This window comes from Felis catus, chromosome A2 (assembly GCF_018350175.1).
Source record: "Felis catus isolate Fca126 chromosome A2, F.catus_Fca126_mat1.0, whole genome shotgun sequence".
Classification (NCBI taxonomy): Eukaryota; Metazoa; Chordata; class Mammalia; order Carnivora; family Felidae; genus Felis; species Felis catus.
Window position 1 is genome coordinate 126,919,786 of NC_058369.1, and position 17,796 is coordinate 126,937,581.

General features: G+C 42.2%; 1 protein-coding gene and 1 long non-coding RNA gene across 6 annotated transcripts in view; one reads left to right on the forward strand and one right to left on the reverse strand.

Moving 5' to 3' along the window:
- AOAH (acyloxyacyl hydrolase) overlaps positions 1-17,796 on the reverse strand; it is a 168,342-nt gene that overhangs the window by 69,424 nt on the left and 81,122 nt on the right. For all 4 annotated transcript variants that reach the window (XM_045052618.1, XM_003982953.6, XM_023250501.2 and 1 more), the window contains exon 13: positions 108-199. In XM_045052618.1, coding sequence (XP_044908553.1) covers positions 108-199 — 92 coding nt within the window. The remainder of the gene's footprint in view (positions 1-107; positions 200-17,796) is intronic.
- LOC109497543 lies at positions 1,430-14,965 on the forward strand. Of its 2 annotated transcripts, XR_002740567.2 has the most exons (4): positions 1,430-2,139; positions 3,762-3,891; positions 11,278-12,347; positions 12,533-14,965. It is a non-coding gene; the product is annotated as an uncharacterized LOC109497543 (long non-coding RNA). The 2 variants fall into 2 exon arrangements; XR_002153816.3 differs by having other exon boundaries at positions 11,278-14,965.

Here is a 17,796-nt window from a genome sequence, read left to right on the forward strand (position 1 = left end):
GCAATTCCTAATAATTCTCGTTTCAACACCTTGGGAGCAAGGCCCATCTCTTGTTCTTTCCTTACATAGACATGATGAAATGTTTAAAGGTACTCAAACATACATACCCACTAATGGAGTCCAGAAACCCAGTAGCACCAGAGATTTGGGGCCAGTTGAGCTCATTGGTAAGAGCTGTTGGTAAATTGATGAAGGATTTCTAAAGAAAACATAAAGTGGTGATTATAAAAATGGTCATTTGTTTTTTACAGGTAGTAACATTATCCATTGCCTAGGCGGTGTTCTCTGTCTTTCTCACTCTCTTTTTCTTAATCTATTTCTTTAAAAGGCTTTGGTATATAAAGCGTATGCCACTCTATCATCAGGGACTTCACAAAGATCAGCATCACTCATGAACTGGCTTCCATTCAGCTTCTGTGAAAGATGCGAAATGTGTGGCAGCTTATACTCATCCCTCATTTGAAAGGGATGCTTCAGTAGATGGGTAAACTTTCCATTCTTTTAAATTTGCTGAGATATTCTCCATATTTATTTTAGATATTCAGGAAATCAACTGCCCAAACAATAATAATACCCAAGCCCCCAGCAAGAATGCCTTCCCTGAGTTCAAAGCCATGTCCTCAGTCAATAAGATAGTGTCTCCTGACCTCCTTGGGAGTCTCAGGCACCTTTGAGAATCTAATTTTGGTTTCTTTCCTCACAAAGATGCACATATATTCAACACGGCCTATCATTTCAAGGGGTTCACATACCCCCTGTATCTCTTACACAGTCTCGGGTTCAAGAATTCCTGACACAGAGTGTTGACAAAACCAGGATTCATTTGAACCATGTTTCTATGGCTTGTGCAAAATCATAGAGAAAAAACATTGCCAGCTATGTCCCCTTATTATTCCTTTTATAAATGTCCTCTGGGATAAACCTCTACTCTGGTCTAATTTCTAGAAAAAGCTTATCTAGACTGATGTTTTCAGAATAGGGTTGCCAAATTTAGCAAATAAAAATAGAGGATGCCCAGTTAAATTTGAGTTTCAATACACAAAATGTATGGGGTGCCGTTGGTTAAGCATCTGACTTCAATTCAATTCATGATCTCATGGTTCATGGATTCTGGGCCCCATGTAGGGCTCTGTGCTGAAAGCTCAGAGCCTGGAGCCTGCTTCAGATTCTGTGTTGTCCCCTCTCTCTTTCTGCCATTCCCCTGCTCTGTCTCTCTGTCTCAAAAATAAATAGTCTTAAAAAAAAACCGGGGCGCCTGAGTGGCTCAGTCGGTTAAGCGTCCAACTTTAGCTCAGGTCACGATCCTGTGGTTTGTGAGTTTGAGCCCCGCATGGGGCTCTGTGCTGACAACTCAGAGCCTGGAGCCTGCTTCAGATTCTGTGTCTCCCTCTCTCTCTGCCCCTCCCCTGTTCACGCTCTGTCTCTTAATAATAAATAAACATGAAAAAAATTAAAACAAACAAAAAACCCCACAAAAAAAACCCAAAATGTGGTGTCTGTATACAATGGAATATTATTCAGTCTTCAAGAAGAAGGAGATTTCTGACCCATGCTAAAAGATGGGTGAAACTTAAGGACATTATGCTAAGTGAAATAAACCAGTTTCATAAAAAGATAAATACTGTATAATTCCACTTATAGAAGGTATTTACAGCTGTCAAATTCATAGACACAGAAAGTAGAAAGGTGGTTGCCAGGGGCTGGGAGTGGATGTAGAATGAGGAGCTGCCATTTAATGGGTACAGAGTTGTAGTTTTGCAAGATGAAAAAGTGTCGGAGATCGGTTGCACAGCAACATGATATACTTAACGCTACTGAACTGTACAGTTAAAGGTGGGTAAGATTATAAATTTTATGTTGCAAGTATTTTATCACAATTTAAAAAAATGAGTACACAAAAGATTGAATTTCAGGTAAACAAAGAATAATTTTTGGCATAAGTGTGTCCTGTGCAATGTTTGGAACATGTTTACACTTAAAAAGTTGTTTGTTATGCATCTGAAGTTCAAATTTAACTGGGTGTCCTGTATTTTACCAGGGAATCTCAGTTTGGATACACACTCTGAAATCCAATGCTTCCTTTTTGCCCTGGCTGACAGGAAGCCTCAATGCCTGGCTGCAGGAAGCAGTTTATCTCAGGTACATAGTGTCTTCTCCTCCATGTGCCCTTGGGCTTCTCACCATTGAAAACCTATGCCTCCTTTGGATGAACATGAAAACCTTGGGTCCTCCTTTAATGTTTATTTTAAAATGAAAAATAAACTAAGGATAATGTCTAAAGGCAAATCCTATCAAAGCAATTGTGGCACAGAATACAAGTTTTCAAATTGCATATGGCCCTTCCCCTGTTTGCTTCCTTAGTTATGATGTTACTTATGATGATCCTTATCCTGTCTCCTAAAGAGAACCTAAATGTGGAGGCTATGAGGGAAGGAAAAGCCACACTTCTCTCTCATTAACCACTTGAAAAATGTATCATTATTATTTTTTCTGATTACAAAGTATACTTGTTATAGAACTCAAATATATAATAATTTACAATATAGAAAGTCTCTCATCACTTCCCCTTAAGAGATAATCATTGTGAAGTAACCACTGTTAACACCTTGTGAGCTACCTATCGACATCTATATCATATCTGTATCTATGCCTATATCTATCTATATCTATATCATCTATATCTATATCTATATCTATATCTATATCTATATCTATACCTAAAGCTATCTATAGATTAACATTGTATATGTGTTCAGAATAGGGTTGCCAATGGTTATGAATCTACCATCATTCTTTAAACTTGGAAAACCTCAAAACTCAAGTAGTTTTCCTAGTGTCAGGGTGTGATGGTTCCTACCATCATATAGAGAATGAGTACTCAAAATAAAATAAAATTTATTTCTCAACTGTGGACTGTAATGGGTTGAATTGTGTCCTCCAAAAAGGCATGTGAAAGGCCTAACCCTCGACATTTCAGAATGTGACCTTATTTGTAATAGGGGGCCATTGCAGATGCAATTAGTTAAGATGAGGTCATACTGAAATAGGATGTGTCCCTAATGCACTATGACTGGTCTCTTCACAAGAAGAAGAAGAAGAGACACAGAGACACAGGGGCAAGACCATGTAATGATGGAGGCAGAAACTGGAGTCAACAAACAAGTCAAGGAGCACCAAGGATCGCCAGTGATCACTGGAAGCTAGAAGAGAGGCATGGAACAGATTCTTTCTCAGATCTGTCAGAAGGAAACATCCTGCTGACATCTTGATCTCAGATTTTCAGCCTCCAGAACTGTGTGAACATTAAAGCCATTCAGTGTGTGATACTTTGTTGCAGTGGTCCAAGGAAACTATGGCATGGTCTGAACTGGACAATTTGCTTGCAGTTCTTATCATTCTTATTCAGAGGTCCAAGATACGACCTTCTACTGTGTTCATTTACTTCTCAAAATAAGTCATGTAACAAACAAATAAGTTCACACATAGCAGTTGTCCTGTGGTGCCTTGCCCTGTTTTCCTTGGCTCTGTGAGCTTTCTCCTTCCACATGTCAATCCCAAGGACCCCATCCTTAGTCTTATCCCAACGGTGATTTTCAGCACAGTGGGGGCAGGAAGTGGAAGAGAGGTGACCGGAAAGGATGGCTTTTTGGGATCAACTATGCTGGTTAGCAACAAAATAATGTATTGTCATTAATAATTATAATAATTATGTATTAACAAAATAATAATAATGTGTCAATTATGGTTTATCTCTATCTAAGGAGCAGAAACAGGCGATGGAAAAGAGGCTCCTGATGAATCTTGAAGCACCATGCAGTTCCAGTGACTGGCACTTTGTCACCCCTTAGCAGGAGGCACCCGCCACTTTCTGCTCAAAACTCCACCATTATTGTGAGTCAGATACTCTCTGTTTTGGTTTCTGTTCCTCCTGCCACTATAAATCAAGTGTCTTCTCTGTTTTTTTTTTTTTTTTAATCTTATTTTTTCCCTAGGTCTTTCTGTTTACAATGTGTGTTTGCTGTAGGATTTGAGAATATTCAATTCTTCCAGAGAAGACAAGAAAAGTAAACAGAATGGATGAAACTCATAAGACTTGTTAGGCAGAGATAGTGAATAAGCAGGTGGCTTGTGATATGTAGACAGAATACGTGAGCTGTGTTAAGTGAGTCAGTAGCCTATAGAGCATATTGAGAGTTAAAGGAACAATACAACACTCCCCGATACCACACACTCTCTCTCTCTCTCCTTTTTCTCAGTCCTCTGCATCATGACAACCCCAGATTTGGGGAACTGGGCACGGAACTAGGCTTCTGATTTGGGATGGGCCTGCTCTCTCTTTCATAGGGAGTTAGACAGGAACCCTGCTGGCAGGGAGGTGTGCCTGATGCTCTCTGCAGCCTGGAGCAGTAACGGAGGGGATGGCAGTTCTGAAGCGTGCCAGCCAAGTAGGGAAAGGCTTTACTCTAAAAACGCAGAAGCTCTACTTCTGTGTCTGGCTCTACAAAGACAGTGAAACTCCACGGTTTGGATATGACACATTGGAAATGGGTTCCATAGTCTATCCAGCCCCATTCTCAGTCAGGGGTGGGTGATAAAGTGTTTATCTTCCCAGTGGGGGTGGGGGGGAGAGCAGATGTTGAGAGAGAGTTAGGACAGAGGAGAAAATGGCCGGCAGCCTTGTCTTGGGTAGTGGGGTCCCTCAATTCAGTCTCTCTGGATCAATCCCTTCATCTCAAATATCTGGGAGGATCCTGGACTTCTTGCTGCTCTTGAAAAAAGCCCCAACCAGTCCTGGAATCATCCCCACCAGGATTTAAGCTGGAGCAGATGGCAGCTGATGCTGAATCACAGCGGGGACCAGGGTGGCTTTGTATCTCACAGCCGAAGTCCTGGAAAGCCCAGGAAGGTCAGCTGCATAGGTTTGTCCTGGTCACTCAATTAACCTTGAAATAGCACGCATTTGTGCTTTCCTGGTTAAATGTTTCAGACTTCATTTATGGTGTTCTGGTGAAGTTTTACTATTCTTGGCTGTGCAAAACCAGGGGCTTTACCTTTGTGTCAGTTTTGGTATCTCCGATGGCTGTAGAATATTACTCTCTTTAACAGGAATGTTGGGAGGGTCAAAGGACAGTGAGGGGAGCAGCTTGACAATTAGAAGCCCCACATTGTGTAAAGAATCATGTTTGGGTGGATTATATACTGTCCCTTCCAAGTGGATTGTCCCAGGTTTAAGAGGAATGAATTTTATTGCAGATAATAGAAAACATTTGAGCAGACAAATAGAAGCCCCAACATACTTTTTCTTCCTTAGTAAATTTGGTAGATAAAAATGAGAAGTAATGGCCATTAATAGCAAAGGTTTTATAGACCCTAGCAAAAAGAGAATGTTTAAGTCATATCACATTAAACACTAAAAGCCTTATTCACGCAACATTATACCCAAGATATTTCAGGCATTTAAGGCAGGAAAGATGCAAATTAGGATCTCCCTCATCAACTCCTGCTTATTCCTCTTGAGCATTTATGTTCTCAGAAAACTTGTCTTAAATGTACCTTAAATGTACATATGTAGAAAGACTTAATGTTTACCAAGAAAAATTTCCCAAATTTGTAAAGAGCATCAGAAACTCAATGAGTGATAAGTCAACTGCCTCATTGCTTCAGATTTTCTTCTGATTTTATCAATGATACACAATGTTTTATGTCATAATTGACATGTATGTACCATTTTTGTGTAATATTTTAACATTACTTGTGTGTGTGTGTGTGTGTGTGTGTGTGTGTGTGTGTGTGTATTTCCACGAATTGAGAAAGCCCACTGGTTCTCATTTTTAATGCATCTTCAGTAAATATAAAACTTTGGATTTGGGAATATTTTAAGCCCTAACTTCAATAAGCAACTTCTATTTGGGTTTCTTAAAACCATATGAAGTGACAGAGAATAATGGCATCAACCAGAAGTTCATTTGGGTCTGCCAATCTTCCAATGATAAAGGGAATATTCTTGGAGCCTTTATTTCACTGTTTCCATTTGAGCCCTCTCTATCCGACAGTGCCATGGACAAATTGTACACTGTATTCCCTTCTATAGTACTGTTAACTGGGTTAGATCTAAGTTGTTTATTTTCAAATAATACAAAGTCACTTGGAGGAATCTGCAGCTAACTTCTGTTGGAAAAAGATATGAAAAATATCATCAGTTAAATAAGTTTTTTAAAATTTATTTATCAGGAACTAAACTCTCAAAGCAGACAGGTTTTGTTGTTTTACTCAAAGAGGAAAATGGCTCTTAGGTTGGTCTTTTGATAATGGAGCAAGAATCTCAAGGCCTAGGAATCAGAGATCGCTGTTTAGCTTTGGGACCACGAGCCTCCCAGCCCTCTTGGTCTGCCACTATTTCATCTATCCTGCAGGTAGCCTAGAAGAGGCTGTCCTCCTGCTTTATGCCTTTTTCCCCCTCCTTTGAAAAAATTTTAAATTTACTTATTTAAATTCAAGTTAATTAACATACAGTGTCATCTTGGCTTCAGGAGTAGACCCCAGTAATGCATCTCTCACAGATGACAGCCAGTGCTCATTCAACAAGTGCCCTCCTAAATGCCCATCTCCCACTTAGCCCATCCCCCCCACCTCCCCTCCAGCAACTCCCAGTTTGTTCTCTGTATTTAAGAGTCTCTTACAGTTTGCTTCCCTCTTGGTTTTTCTTATTTTTCCTTCTCTTCCCCTATGTTCATCTGTTGTATTTCTACACCTTTCAATCTCACAGGCCTGCTCTATGACCTCCTGCCTTCTCAGGCCACTGCCTGGGACTCAGTCTCATCATCCACCCTCCCCCCCTCCTATCTCCCGCCACTACCTTAGGGCATTTCCTTATAGAAATACCAAGTCATGAAACTTCAAGGGTCCTCCTTGTCCCTCGCACAAACTTTCTTGCTCTGGTCCCTTTCCTTTAGGCTTTGATATGTGAATAAATCCTATAAATGAATGTATATTCCTTCATGATGCTTGAATGTGCTACATTTCCCAGGTAACTGCGTTTTAGGCCAGAGGAGAGAAAGGACTAATAATGAATTCCCCCTACGTGCCAGACACTGAGACGGGAAACTTGTACACACTGTGTAACTTCATCAAACAACTCTGTGAGGCAGGGGCTAGTCTTCTTCCTTCCTTCCTCGGTCCCTTCCGCAAACACTGTTTGAGCAACTACCGTGTCTCAGATGCTGGATACTACCTTTTAGAAAAGGAACAAGCATCCAAGCCTCAGATGAACAGTGGTAAATTAAATGAGCACACCTCAACCTACTTGGAGATACTAGGAAAAGCCCATTTTATGGTGGCACCTCTTGTCACCTCTGTGGTCCCGGGCCACAGAGGACTCTGTATTTTCTGTGCAGAAACTGGGCCATGTGGGACTCAGGAAAACTGTGGCAAACAGAACTCAGAGGGAGTTTGGGTGACTTGCCAAGGTCACAGAGCTGGTACGTAGTGGGGCTCGGATTTGAACACAGGTTCTGGTGGGATTAGGAAGGGAGAGGCTTGGAGCAGGCCAGAAGAACCTCAGCTTTCAGTAACCCCTTGTATCTGGTCCTTGCTTTCCCCCTAAGCTGCCAAATCTCATGGAATCACAAACTTGGCTAAGCTGGATTGGCTAGTTGTTGAAAATGAGGCTTCCTTGGTGTCTACTGAGAGGATGGTCTCTCAGATACTACTTTGGGTAAAAGGTTCAGAAATGTACAGATAATCCAGGAGTGGCTGCCATCTTTTCCTCTCTGATTCTCTTATGTGGAAGCCAAGCATACCTTATGAAGAGTACAGAATGAATATTTTTGGGATACATACTGAAATGATATGTGAGCCTACACAGACACATACATACACACCCCAGTCACATATTCCCAGGGTCTGTTCTGTCCTCACATCTGCTGGGGAAAGGCAGACTCAGAGAACCACTACCAATCTGGAGGTTTATCTTCCAGTGCAGCTGGCAGATGAAGGTCTGGGAGAGCAGGGGAAGTATATTTCCTCTGGTTTCTGCCTCTCAATCTCAGACTTTACTCAGTCAGGCAGCATCATTCACATAAGCTAATACTTTGATATAGACAATTTCAAGAATGTAATTAAACTCTGAGTTTGATTCATAAACCTTAGAATCCTGTATGCAGTGAAATGAGTCTCCTATTGAGGTCCTGGTGGTCCTATAATTCATTAAACATAGAGAGAGAGAGAGAGAGAGAGAGAGAGAGAGAGAGAGAGAGAAGAGAAGAGAAGAGAAGAGAAGAGAAGAGAAGAGAAGAGAAGAGAAGAGAAGAGAAGAGAAGAGAGGAGAGAGACAGGGAGAGAGAGAGAGAGAGAAACACATCAAATGCCATCCTGTGCTAGGCATTCTGTTTACCACTGTACCAAGCAGTAGTAAGTTCCTCCTTTGTGGAGCTCACAGTCTAGAAAATAAACATTTCCTAGCTGGGTACTTTGAAGACTTTCTTTAACTCTTCTGTATCTCAGTTTCTTTGTCTATATGATGGTCTAATAACAGCACCTATCTCATCGGGTGGTCTGAAAAGACAATCCATTTAGAATTATAAGTGTTCAATGAAAGTTAGCTCTTAGTGGTAGTGATAGGGAAGTCCAGAGTGATAGAAAGGACAACTGTCTCATATGTGGGGGGTTGAAAAGGAATCTTGTAGGAAATGTTATCCCATGTGAATCCTGTGAGGTTACTGAGAGGGAGCCAGACAAAAAGGGGCAGGGGAAAGAGTTTAAGCACTGGCAATACCATATACAAAATTCCACAGCTGAATCCATCCTATTACATACAAGGAAGACCAACAAACTCTGCCTGTAACAAACCCAAGGAGCATATATGCCAGTTCTCTATTGCTCTATCTATTGTTATGACCAGTAACAACTGCTCAGCTCCTGGGATGATACCTATTGAAGGCACATTTAAACTTTAGAAAGAGCTAAATAAGTAGTTTTCAGGTAAAAAACGTATAGCATTTCATCTTTGACCCTATGCCAGTCCAAAGCCTTATGGGGCAGTGAAGAAAGTCAAATAAAGATTTCTAGCAAAATGTGACCAGTAGATATAAAGAGGACAGAATGGCAGGCAACAATCTTTCATCATTTTGCCAGAATATAGCTCTTTTTATTTATCTATTTTTTCACCTTGTCAGCTCCTCTTAGTCTCTTTCATTCCCCTTTTCTTTTATTTATTATTTAAGGTCTAACCCCATCATTTATTTATTCGATGAATGAGTTGAGGGATGCATTTATCTAATCGCCCCATACCAAATGAAAATGCATTGTGCAGTTGGATTTCTTCCACAAAATTCAAGTCCTTCCATCATTATTTCTAGAGTGATTGAAGAACTGTACCCAAATTCATAAAACTGAGAAAACAAGAGTTTAAAGTGTCCTGCTGCTATGCAGAAAAAATCACAACCTTTTCTTTCATGGAGCCAGTGGAACACATTTTTTCACAAACAGAAAAAATAACTATTCTAAGGGCCAGGAACAGGCAACAAGGCACGCATATCATAAAATTTCACTCTTCAGATACCTTCATTTGTAAAGGTTTGGTCATGTTTTTGAAGCATTCAAGCTGCTATTTGTCTGAGGTGGGGTAGTTTTCATTTTTTGAGAGGTAACATCAAACATTAGACTCTAGAAGCCCAAAGTCCACAGCCAAGCTACAGGGGAAGCCATCACGGGGGCACCTAATGACCAGGCCAGAACTGGGCTGTCACTCCCCAGTATCTAGCTCATCAAAAATGATCTCATTTTCTTCCTCTCCCCTCTTCCACCTTATACCAAGAAGCTATCACAAAACCTCGCTGATTCTATCCTTCCAACTTGCACATGTGATGGTCCTGGGTTACTGCCACAGCCTCTGGCCAGGGTCCCTGCCTTCTCACACTCCCCCCACCATCTTCAGCAGTCTATTCTAGAATCTTGTTGGGGAGCTTTGTTAAGATATGGATCCTGTTTGGGTAGATTTGTGGTGGGGTCTTAGAATTTATTTTTAACAAGTGCCCTAAATGGCTGCAGTGACTGGCCTGGTTTGGGAAACACTGCTCTTTGGGCTACAGTAGCTATTCAAAGTCATCCTCCACGTGGCACCACCCACTGCCCCAACTTCTTCTCACATCCCACTCAACTACCTGTGGGCCACTCAGACCTTCAGGCCCGTCACAAGCTCTTCTTCCTACTCTGCGGTCTTTACTTATCAATTGCTACTCATTGGTCAAGCATTAGCTAAATCCTGACTTCTTTGGCCCTCCTTCTTTTGTGAGGTGCTCTTCTCACTCTCATCACACCCTGTGCATGCTTAGCTAATTACACCTAACATGCCAGCACTAGGGTGGAGTAGGCCAACTTTTTAATATAAAGGGGCTTTGGTCTCTGTTGTGACTACTCAGTTCTGCCATTGTAGTGGAAAAGCAGCCACTGACAATATGTAAATGAATGTGCATGCTGTGTTTCACTGAAACTTTATTTACAAAAAAAAGGGAGGGGCCACATTAGGTTCAAGGGTCATAGTTTGCTGACTTCTGCTCTAGGCTCCAATGTATTCAGTTTGTGTCTGGGCTCCATGTTTAACTGCATTATCTTGGGTAAGTTAGTTATCCTAAGTCTTCATTTCTTCATCTATAAAACACACATAATAATGGGGTCATTTCAGTGCTTTTTTTTTTTTTTTAGAGAGAGAGAGACAGAGTGCCAGCATGGGAGTGGGGTGGTGGGGGGCAAGAGAGAGAGAGAGAGAGACAGAGAGAGAGAATCTTAAGCAGCCTCCACGCTGATGTAGGGCTTGTTCCCACAACCCTGGAATCATAACCTTATCTGAAATCAAAAGTCAGACACTTATCTGACTACGCTGCCCAGGGGTCCCTCATTTCAGTATTAAATGAGATAATACTAAGTACAATGCCTGGCACTTGGTAAACATATGGTAATATTTGCTTAATGTAATTATTATAATTGTGAGTTTATCTATCTTTCCAACTAGACTTTAAGCTCCTTGAGGTTAGAGCCGGCTTTTCACGTCTATGGCCTGAGTTGTTCACCCTTATCTATTTTCTGTGCCTTTAATAATAGAACTCCCACAGTGTTAGCTGGGCACATGGCTGTACTTCCCAGCTTCGGTTACAGCCTAGTGTGAGCATGTGACTGAGTTCTGGACAATGAGGTGTGTGAGAGAGTAACATGTGCCACCTCTGTGTCAGATACTTCCAGAGGATGTGTGTGTCCTCACTTGGTCCTTTTTCCTTCCTACAGGAGGGAGGTGAACAAAGCAGGAGCAGCCACCATGAACCCAGAGGTGGAAGCTGCATGTTGAGGATGGCCGAACTATCCTGCCAGCCCTGGACTGCTTCCCTCTGGATTATTATATGAAAGGAGACCACATTTTCATCTTAAGTCACTTAATTTGGTGATTCTTTGTTACAGCAGCTGAACCTATACCCTGCTTGATTAATTACTAGTCTTTTAAGAAGGGCTGACCCACCTGCTATTCTTTCTGGCTCTCAAATATGTTGCCAACATGCAAACATGAACTTTTTGCTCCTTATTGATCTATTTTTGCTCGGGGTCTTTATCAATCAGTCTTTAAATTATTGGCTCAGTGTTGCTGTCCTCAATTTCTCTCCCTGGAATCTTTGGACCTTCTCTTTCAGAATGCTCCCCTTGGTTTTCTTCTAGGAATTATGGCTTAGCCAATCTGACCAATCTGTGAGCCATTGCCTTGAATAGAAAATCCCTAGGAAATCACTCAGAAGCCAGGCATTTGGCAAGGGCTAGGCTGGGTGATCTCCATTCTTTTTACCTCAAGGAATGGCATGGAGGGAATTAGCTGAATGAACTAATGAATGACTGGAGTGTAGCAATCAATTCCAGTCATCCAAAATTATTTCTAAATGCCAGGGTTTTCCTCTTTCCACATCCCAACTGATTCAAGACTAAATGTTTTTCCTATGATGAGTCAGTTTCATGAGACCCAGTTTATGGTTGAGGAACTTGAGGGAGAGCAAAGCAAAGTGGTAAATATAATTAACTAGGGGGCAAGAAATTACATCTAGTCTTCATAGCGCGCTGGATCACACAGGTGTTTACCGACTCATGCTGCCTCTCTCTGAGCAAATCTCCATCTAATGTGCTGGGAGAGCAGGCATATGGGCTGAGTAATTATAAATGCCTTTCAGAAGTACGGTGCTTAAAATAATTTCCTCTTATAGTTTTTCATAACACCGGGTGTTTGTCTTTTTAATTCTTGCAGAAGGCAGTGAGGGCTAAGATCACACATGTTTTCAGAAGAATGAGCCTGCAACAGCATCCTACTTTGCTGGCAGGTAAGAGCCCCAAACGCTCACCTTGAGTGGGAAGAAAAGGGCATTACATTGATCCGGCCTCAAGGCAAGAGCCCGTCTGGCCTGTGCCCGTGAACAGAGAATGGGAATAGAACATTCTGTCTCTTGTGGCCTGATAGCTGCTGGAGAAAAGGATTCACCATGGTGAATACAACTCTCTTTTTCAGGCAGAATAAATGAAGTGTAACTAGAATTGAGGCTTCTCTTCTCACTGCTTAGCATCTTTAATCTACTAGCCGGCAAGATGTCTGAGGAGCAGAAAATATAATTTTGTCCAATTTTACTGAACTACAGTCTTTCCTCATCTTGAAAAAAAAATAATAATAAAGTACTCTAATTCTTAAGTATTTCTGGAGTCGACATGAATCTAGCCGAGGTAGAATTTCCATATTTTATGTGCACCATGAAAATCAGCCTTTAAGCTTAATGGAAGCTTTGGGCTCACTGTAAAATCCAGAGAGCAGGAAGCAGGGCAGGTTAGGGAGAGTCAGGGTGAGAGCTTTGATACTTGCCTGTGCGGTCTGTGGGCTAATAAAGGTCAACCAAACTTGATCTACACACTCATCTCAAAGAGTCCAATGAAGCACATGTGGGCTTGAAAGATTGGAGCCGCTTTGCTCTTGGGTGAATATGCATTTTCTGCAGCCAGATTAAGGATTCATTTTGTCCTTGACACAGCACGAAATTCAATCTGCGCCTACTTACCCTACAGACAACAGCCTGCCGGGGGTCGTGCTAAGATTTTATAATAGTACAGGCAACAGCCTTCGCTAGCAACATAAACATTTGGGAAATTGTATTTCAGAATCTCTTCTCCCTCCTCTTTCTCCCAGCCCCAACCCGTCATGCAATTCTGGTTCAGTGAAATGCAGCATTTAATATTTTGGAAATAATTTTCGAACAGATGGGGAAGAGGCAGGAGGGCAGCATCTAATGCTGGCCTTGATGATCTCTCTGCCTCCCTTCCGTTCTCAACAAAACATCTCAAGCAGTGAATGTTTTTCCTTTGAAGGAAAAAAAAAAAAAGCACGAAAGTGTTTTCAAATCCACTCGTTTTTCTTTGCAATCTTCCTAAGTTGAGATCTTTCCTGTGGCACGGGAAGCTTATTCCGGATCTGACTACTAGGAGACCTCGGAGAGAAGCTAGGGTTGTTTAAGGAGGGAGGAGGGGAAAAACCAGCTTTCTGCCCTCAGCCAAATGAGGCTCAGAACCTTTGTTTCTGCGGAACCAGTAGGGTGATTCTTCACACTCTCTTTATTGAACTACAAATATCTTTCCAGATGAACACACTCCTAATCTAATTAGCTGTAAACAGGCCTCTCGGGTGCCACACTGCTTAACTAGAGGATGGCAAGAAGGGCGGAGAAGAAGAGGCTGTGGCAGGAAAGATACCCACCACTGTGGATTCCTTTCCATAGGCACAGTTGGGATGGGGTGATGTATTTGCAGCAGTGTTTTCTGCTTTTAGGGAAGCAAAGGCCAAGAAATGTTGAAGCCTCATAAAGGGCAGAATTATGAAACAATGAGTAATTGGGTTTCTACAGCACTTCCCTCTCTTTCCAGATGATATGATGTATTCCTTGGCACAGGAGAGAAAGCCAGGGCACCAAAAACGTGGGGTCCTGAAGGGTTTGGTTGATGGTACCTATTCCCACTGTCGAACCCTGAGGACACACAGCTGGGTGTATGCCACAGTTCCTTACCCGAGGAACCTTGAGATTCAAGCATCAGTCACACGCCTTCCTCTAGCTTCTGGTAAAATCCCATCTTCCTTTTTGTTCCCTAGCCTTGGTGTCAGCAATGATTAATCTCTTCAGAAACTGCCTTTGAGTTCTAATACCTATGTAATCAGTTGTGTGTATGAAATGCAACTCCAGTGTAGCCAGTCTCCTGCATTAAATCCCTTCGGTTGGAATGCTTTTATTTTCCTGATTGGTCCCTGTTAAATGTTGACTCTGACGCTGACTAGAAACCCAAGGCTCCATCTGCTGAATTAGCCAAAAGTTTGGGGGCTCTCTTCCTTGTGGTGACATTACTAAAAGACTCTCAAATAGTTAGACCCATGGGCAGAGGGTGCGTTCTCAGTGGACACTCTCTTGGGGAATCTCACACATTCTAATATGCTCTGGAAATCTTGGGTTGAGAGGCTAGTCCACACTGTGCTGAAGGATTCCCATTTTACCCTAAAACATTTTATCTTAGAGTACCTCTTTCCTGGCATTTATAGATGTAAAGAATTTGGAAAACCACTGCAGTACTCCACAACCACATCTTTCTTTTGTAAATCCTCAAAATTTGGACATTAGAAGCAGTAGGAAAACTGTGACAATGGTTCTCAAAATACAGTCTGGGGGGATCACTGGGGACCTTTGAGACCCTCACCAGGAGTTCATGAGCACACTATTTTCATCATAATACTGAGACTTGATTTGCCCTTTTCACTTTCACTTTTATTTCACTCATGAGGGTACAGGGTAGTTTTCAAGAGGCTACATCCATATATATTAAAACAGATTGAAGAGGGAAGCAGATATAGGGATCCAGCTGTCTATAGGCAGATATCAAAGAGATTCACAAAAATGGGAAAGAAAACTACTCTTCTAACTTATTTTGTTGTTTGTTTTGGAAAATAAAGTTATGTCATAAAAATATGCCATTTATATTGATGTATTTCTTATTGTTATTGTCAAATGAATTAATGAATAATTCATGGCTGAACCTTCTGACCGCAGAGGGTGGTGGGCAGAGGGAGAAGAGGTACAATCAGATATGATTCTTCTGGCTGGGCAGATGTCCAAAGCTGGCTCCCTATAACGAGGGCTCTGAGAGGCCCTGCTGGGAACAGGGGACTAACCTCCCAGGCAGCTAGTGCACTCTCCTAACCCCATCTAGTCTTTTAGATTTCATGCTCCAGGCCCTGGTCATCTGGAGGTTACCCTCCACAGTGAAGTCATCTGCAGGCGATCTTCTCCAGGATTTTTAATTATCCAGGCTGGCTCTCCCTTCCTGGGGTCCACATCCTTGCCCCAGGACACATACTCTTTCTATCCTGTTGCCTCAGTCACCATGCTTACATTATTCACGAGAGTGTCAGACACCAGCCCCTGTGACCCCAGTCTCTGGAGACAGCTATCTGAGTCTGCTAGTGGTCACCTACACTGAGGGGAAAACATGTTCACCCTTCCCCCAAGGGGAGAGCTGAGCTCCACTGCCATGCTGATGCCAGCCATTCCCTGCCTCAACTCATAGACCTCCGAGGTTGGGCCTTAAGCTACAGGTTGCAGAAATGATTTTCACTCCCTTCTTTTGTATGTCCTGTGGAAAGTGGGAATAGTTGGGGCCTCAGTTGAAACTTAGGTAGAAATAAATAGCCCAGTTTTTAATATCCTATTATAAAACTATCCCAAATTTCTGATGAGATAGTCATCATTATTTATATTTTTTAGATGAGGAAATTAATTTCAGAAAGGATAAGTGGCTAAGCTAGGACTCGAACTCAGATATGATTCAAGGTCCAAAATTACTTTAAATAGAGATAACTTAGGGGCTGGAAATGCCCCTCTGGGCACTTGCTCTTGACTCAAGGTGTCAGTTTCATACATGGCTCTCATGCTATCAGTTGGGTGGCCATACATCCCAATTTGTCTGGACCAATCTAGGTCAATGCCCATTGTCCTCATATAATTATCAGTCATGATCCCTCTTCTCTCAGGTTTGGACAACAAATTACAAGTTCACCATAACCATTAGGGGTTGAGGGTATGGTGCAGAAGAACCAGAGGCACCAGAAATTTCTTAGGGGGACAGACTCTTCCAGAAGAGTCTTCAAAAGCTGTCTTTGACCCTCTAGGGAAGATCTGCATTAGAGGGGTGAAGTCAGTGAGGCAGTCTTTCCAGATGCAGGGATGCCTGAACAGCCCTGAGTAAAGCCCAGCCAGGTGGGACACTGGCTCTGCAGGGTGGTCTCTTCAGGAGCTGGCTGTAAAGTCCACAGGGTGGGAAGGGTATGAGAAAAATACATGTCCACTGTTAATTCCAGATAACTTCTGCATTTGTCCTTTTCTTTTCTTCCCCATTGTACTCTTGTAGCTTAGGACACTTTCACTAGAAGATAAACAACTAGCTGGTCTCCTTTCCTGTTTTCCTCCCAATCCAATCCATCCTGCTATTGAAATCAGAGTGATTTTTCTAAAATTCAAATAAGACTGCTACTATTTCTCAGTTAAAAACCCTTTGGTGGCTTCCTGTTGCCTTCAGGATAAACTCTGAATTCCTTAATGTGGCTTCAAGGGCCTTTGAGATCTGGCTCTTATGCACCTTCCTAGACTCTTCTCGTACCTTCTCCACCTTGCTCCCACTTACCATCTAGTTCAGCCACACTAAACTTCCCAGAATGCTGAACCCTCTTACTTGTGAGCCTTTGCGTGTGCTCTTTCTGCTGCTAGCGCACTCCTCACTGCTAGGACCAAACTGCCTGAATTCCTTCTTTCCTTGGGTGTGGGGAGTGTGTATGCATCACAGCAGCTCTGGAATTTGCTGGTCTGCATTTCCCCCCAAGGCCTGAAGCCCCCTGAAGACCTGGTTCTTTCCATCTTCTTCACCTCTGTGTCATTAGCCCCTATCACATGGCTTGGCATGCAGCAGGTCCCAGGTTAGTATTTGGTGACATTTTGTTTACTTGCCACAAGCATTAAAAGCCAAATAATCAGGGTGCCTGGGTGGCTCAGTCGGTTAAGTGTCCGACTCTTGATTTCGACTCAGGTCCTGGTCTCATAGTTTGTGAAATCAAAGCCGACGTCACTATCAGTGCAGAGGGTGCTTGGAGTTCTCTCTCTCTCCCTGTCTTTCTCTGCCCCCCCACCTCAAAATAAATAAATAAATTAAAAAAAAATCCAAAAGCCAAACAATCAAAACACAAGACATCAGAACTCAACATACCTCATGGATGTCTGCTAGGCACAGTACTCATGCATACTCTGACTCCCTGTGCAAATGAGGAAGTTGTATAGAGAATAGGTTTTAAAAATGAGAAGTTTTTTGGGGGGTGCCTGAGTGGCTCAGTTGGTTGAACATCTGACTTTAGCTCAGGTCATGATCTTGCAGTTTGTGGGTTTGAGCCCCGTGTCGGGCTCTGTGCTGACAACTCAGAGCCTGGAGCCTGCTTCTAATTCTGTGTCTCCCTCCCTCTCTGCCCCTCCCCCCACTCACACTCTGTCTCTCCTTCTCTCTCTCTCTCTCTCAAAAATGAATAAATGTTAAAAAATTTTTTTAAAAAATAAATAAAAATGAGAAGCTTTTTTTTTTTAAAAAGAAGTGTGATCCATAGTAGCCCAGAAATGAATCAGCTCAATATCCAGTCATGAACAGATGGTTCAGTAGATTATGGCTTGTATACTGAAAAGGATACTATAGAACCCTGACAAATATAAT